This window comes from Centruroides vittatus, unplaced genomic scaffold (assembly GCF_030686945.1).
Source record: "Centruroides vittatus isolate TY-2023 unplaced genomic scaffold, ASM3068694v2 contig_1259, whole genome shotgun sequence".
NCBI lineage: Eukaryota > Metazoa > Arthropoda > Arachnida > Scorpiones > Buthidae > Centruroides > Centruroides vittatus.
This window is the reverse complement of record NW_027120807.1, coordinates 200460-204986: the sequence shown is the minus strand read 5'-3', so window position 1 is coordinate 204986 and position 4527 is coordinate 200460. Positions and strand designations below refer to the sequence as shown.

Here is a 4527-nt window from a genome sequence, read left to right as displayed (position 1 = left end):
GACGTGGAGCACCACAGTCACACCCCGGGCTCGGAACCTTCTTCCATTTGAACAGGGAGTCCCTACACCTGCCATGGCCCGTCCTGACACGGTTTAACGCGGACCATGTTTTGCGAGGTAAGTCGAAACCCTGGACTTTTCCCCTATGACAGAACAGGCCATGCAAGTGGGACCCCATTCCTGTTTCCCAGCGGTTTTTCCACAATGTCATATAGTCATCATCAGTTATAGCCATGTCTTGAGCTGCCCGGAGGGTTGGATTCCGAGATTTCAAGCGATTAATGCTCAAGGATGGAATGTCTTGGTGAATTTGGAGTTGAGGATTTTTGCTTATCTTTAGGGACTCGCGAGCAAGGGCCCTAGATCGACGCAGGTCAGGTGGCATGACTCCTGCCAACAATGGTAGCCAAAGTACTGGTGTAGATCGTATGGTAGCAGAAATCAGGCGCATTGTAACATTAAGCTGTGTATCTACCAATCTTGTATGGGAGCTATTCATCCAGACAGGGGCACAATACTCAGCACACGAATAAACCAGTCCTAAAGCTGAGCAGCGCAGCGTGCTAGCAGTTGATCCCCACGTGGTGCCACAAAGCTTCTGTATTATATTGTTCCTGCTCTTAAGCTTGCCAGCGACATTTTGTAGATGCGTCTTGAAAGACAGAGTGCGATCAAGGGTGATTCCCAGGTATTTGGGGTACATATTATGTCTAAGAGGTTGATTACAGAAAGAGACATTCAGCCTTGTATTTGCCAGTTGATTATTCAGGTGGAAACAGGACACTTCTGTTTTGGTGGCACTTGGAGACAATCGCCATTTTTTGAAGTAGTGCCCCAGGCTCTCCAGGTCGTGTTCCAAAGTTTCCTCAATTTGCTCTAATTGACTGTGTTGTGCAGCTATTGTGATATCATCTGCATAGCAGAACTTTCTTGATGCAGTAATTGGAAGATCAGAAATGTACAGGTTAAATAGCAAAGGTGAGAGCACTGATCCTTGAGGTAGTCCATTGTGTATCTTCCTATCGGTGCTCATTCCATCCCCTAGAAAGACTTGAAATTTCCTATCGCAGAGCATGCTGTTGATGGTATGGGCTGTTGCTCTGCATGGTATAATCTGTAGAAACTTGTACACCACACCCTCTCTCCAGACGGTGTCAAATGCCGCAGTAAGATCAATAAACACAGCGCCAGTCTTCAAGCGCTTTTGGAAGCCTGCCTCTATATGAGTTGTAAGAGAAAGTACTTGATCGCAACAGCTCCTGTTAGGTCTAAAACCCGCCTGATCTGTTGGTACATGTTCCAGAATGGTGTTGCTGATTCTATTGTAGATAAGCCTCTCAAAGAGCTTGTAGCAACAGCTGAGAAGTGCTATGGGTCAGTAGCTTTCTGGTTTTTTGCATGATTTTCCAGGCTTTAAAATGGCTATTATTTTAGATTTCTTAAATTCTTGTGGAAGTATACCATTCCGGAGTATGTCTGTGAAAAATAGTGCTAGCCATGCTCTTGTGTTCTTGCCAGTATGTATTAAGAACTCAGGATGTATTCTGTCAAAGCCAGGGGCCGTGCTAGGTTTTAGTTTCTTCAGAGCCGTATCTATCTCTTCAACTGAGAAAGGTCGGGCATAGCTTGATACAGATGCTGCCTTTCTTTTCAGAGCTCTAAGTTGACGTTTCACAAATTTAGTGTGGTTTTTATCAGGTTGTACTCGAGATTTTAAGATAATATGGTTGGCTATTTGGTCAGGTGTGACTTTGGGCTGTTCTTTAGTTACAGCTGTACTCCCTCCTAGCTTTCTAAGAAGGCTCCAAGCTGCTCGGCTGGAATGAATAAAGTTTAGATTTTCAACAGTGTTGATCCATTTTTGTCTGCAGGTGGTATCGAGACTGGACAGGAGTGCATTAGCAATTTCTGGGTCATTGTTCTCCTGAAACTCATTGAAGAGTATTTCACTCTCTTCTGTCCATCCAGGAATGTATTCCCTTCGAAATCCCCTTGGTATACTACACTTTGCAGCACACAGTACTGCTCCAATGAAACGTTTGTAGCCATTGCTTTTTGGTGGGATCCAACGTATGCACCTCTCTAGCTTAGTGGAGAACAGCTCCCAGTTAGCTTTTAAAAAGTTCCATCTTGGGTGAGGGGTAGATTTTATCAAAGGGATAGTGATGCCGATTTCAAGCAATACTGGTCTATGTTGGTTGTGTGGGAAGCCCTCAAGTACCCTCCTCATGATGGGCAGAGGGTGGCCTCTATCATCACAGCTCACAAAGCACAGATCTGGATTAGAATCTCTTCTCCAGGCTGCTGATCGAAATGTACCGTTGTCCTTGGCATCAAATATCAATACTAGATTGTTTATTTCCGCCCATTCAGTGAGTTTCAAGCCACACTCATCGCTAGTAGCATAGTTCCACTCTTCACTGTGGCTGTTAAAGTCCCCTACATAGATGGAAGGATGCACAGTGGAGGGTAGAACAATTTCCGGCCAGGGGAGACCAGGAGGCTTGTAGACATTTGTAATTGACACATTATTCACTTTCGTTACGACCATGTGGATGTTTTCTTGTATGCCCTGTGATAGTAAGTTAACGTTTTTGATGGTATTGCGTACATATGTTGCAACACCATAAGAACTGTCATATGTTACACCTATTGCAGTGAATCCCGGGATGTGGCATCTTTTCCGGAACTGGTCTTCATTTGAGACATGTGTCTCTTGGACGGCAACCACATCAACATCGTTGTCCAACAGCAATTTTGACAAGTATTCACATTTTGCTTTGCTCATACCCTCTATGTTAAGCTGGCAGATCTGCATGGTGGTTCCGAGTACACGGGAGTGTGACCCTGAGCTCTTAAAAGAGCTGTTTTTGAAAGTTTGCGGTGTCATGTATGAGTAGCCAGGAGATCTTTTCAGATAGACTGGCTGCCAGAAGATTGCTGCTCGTTTAGCACCACCCAGTGGTCACGTATAGGGTACTTAATGGTTAAACCTACGGACGTGAGCAACACCAACCCCCTTTCTAATATAAACCAGTAATTATTTACTGTCATTGCGACAATGCTGGACTGCAATTTTTTAATCGAATTTATAATTTATTTCGTATAAAATATGTTCTCTCCGCTTCAAATTTGTAATGTAATGTCTTGTCCCTTTACATCATATTTTTCCTTTAACAATAGAGTCGTGCCGGTCATCTATTTAACACCTTTCGGGAAGAAATGTTTGAATCGAAGTAACATAGCTTCCGCTTTGCATCGGAACTGAATCGGGACCTCCTTCCCCTAAGTTTCCATATCTGGTCTCGATTTCATCTATCGTGTTCTTTTCTCGTGGTTGAGGAAAGACATACAGATTAACAATAGGACACAGAAGCCATTAATTATTCATAATTTTCGCTTCAGTCTGCAGTTAGCTCTAGATATAATGTGTAGTAGGTGTTAGCGTTATATTAGACAGCTTACATGTCTAGACAACAATAGAATAACACATGTGAATTGCAAATAACAAACAGTTTTAAAGTTTTCTAAAAGATGATTTTTCGTAAATATTTTATATTTTGAAGTTTTTATAATTAATTTAACTAACCATTCAACTCGTAGAAATTAAAAGAATAATGTGTTTCATTTCTTAATTTGCACATTCACATTTCAAAAACTTCTGAAGGAAAATTATTTCAGAATTAACGTTATATGGTAGTATCTTTCACATTACGTTAATTCTAACGCCTTTAGTGAAGATTATTCACTAATAACTATAAATGAATAACAATTAAGTAGAAAATTCTACTTATTAAAAGTAAAACCGTTAAAACATTAAAGGTATTTATTACAGCTAACGGGATGGAATCTGCCTTTGTGAAAGTTCGAACCTACCGGAATTAGGCCGGTAACGATATATCCTTTTTTCGCGTGGTTCCCACGAAAAAATATGAATCAGAAGGAAAAAGGACATGAATCCAAAGGAACAAATCTGAATCAGAAGGAACAACCGGCGAAAAATGCTGGTTGGTGAAACTGGTAACGTGACCGGGACGATAAAAGGGCGACGAGAGAGGAAAGGGGAGGGGGTCGGTTACGTAGTGTCGATTAGACCGAGTCAAAGGCGTCGCCAGAGGGGGCAGAGGGGCAGTTGCCCCTCCCTAGACATGCGAAAAAAATTATTTAAATGCTAAGTCATTTATTGCCCGATTTATAATTCCCGCGCGAAAAACCCAAGAAGATTATGTTTTAATTAAAATAATTTTCTTAAGCTTCTTAAAATTTATGAATCGTTTTTATTTTACCTACATACAATTCATATCTTCTATCAATTTATATCATCTTGCCCCCCCTGGCCCATTGGCTGGCGACGCCCTTGGACCGAGTGTGTGCGTCCCGAGTCCCGACGGAACCCGCCCGAACGAAAGGCATACCTTGCCGAGGATACCTTGACCTAAAGGAAAGACCGACCCGGATCACGAGGTAAGACTTCCCCAAAGTCGTGTAAACTCTCCCTCCGCGTATCCGAACTTAGGCGACAGTAGC

General features: G+C 42.4%; 1 protein-coding gene across 1 annotated transcript; it reads right to left on the bottom strand.

Annotated features, from left to right (window-relative positions):
* Nucleotides 1-1375: 1375 nt before the first annotated feature.
* On the bottom strand, nucleotides 1376-2788 carry LOC136988536 (uncharacterized). The gene has a single exon (XM_067286406.1). The coding sequence runs from the start codon at nucleotides 2786-2788 to the stop codon at nucleotides 1376-1378; it is 1413 nt and encodes a 470-aa protein (XP_067142507.1).
* Between the last annotated feature and the right edge of the window lie 1739 nt (nucleotides 2789-4527).

What these genes read in the sequence shown, in the direction of transcription:
- LOC136988536 (XM_067286406.1), bottom strand. Translation starts at nt 2,788, where the DNA reads ATGAGCAAAGCAAAATGTGAATACTTGTCAAAATTGCTGTTGGACAAC.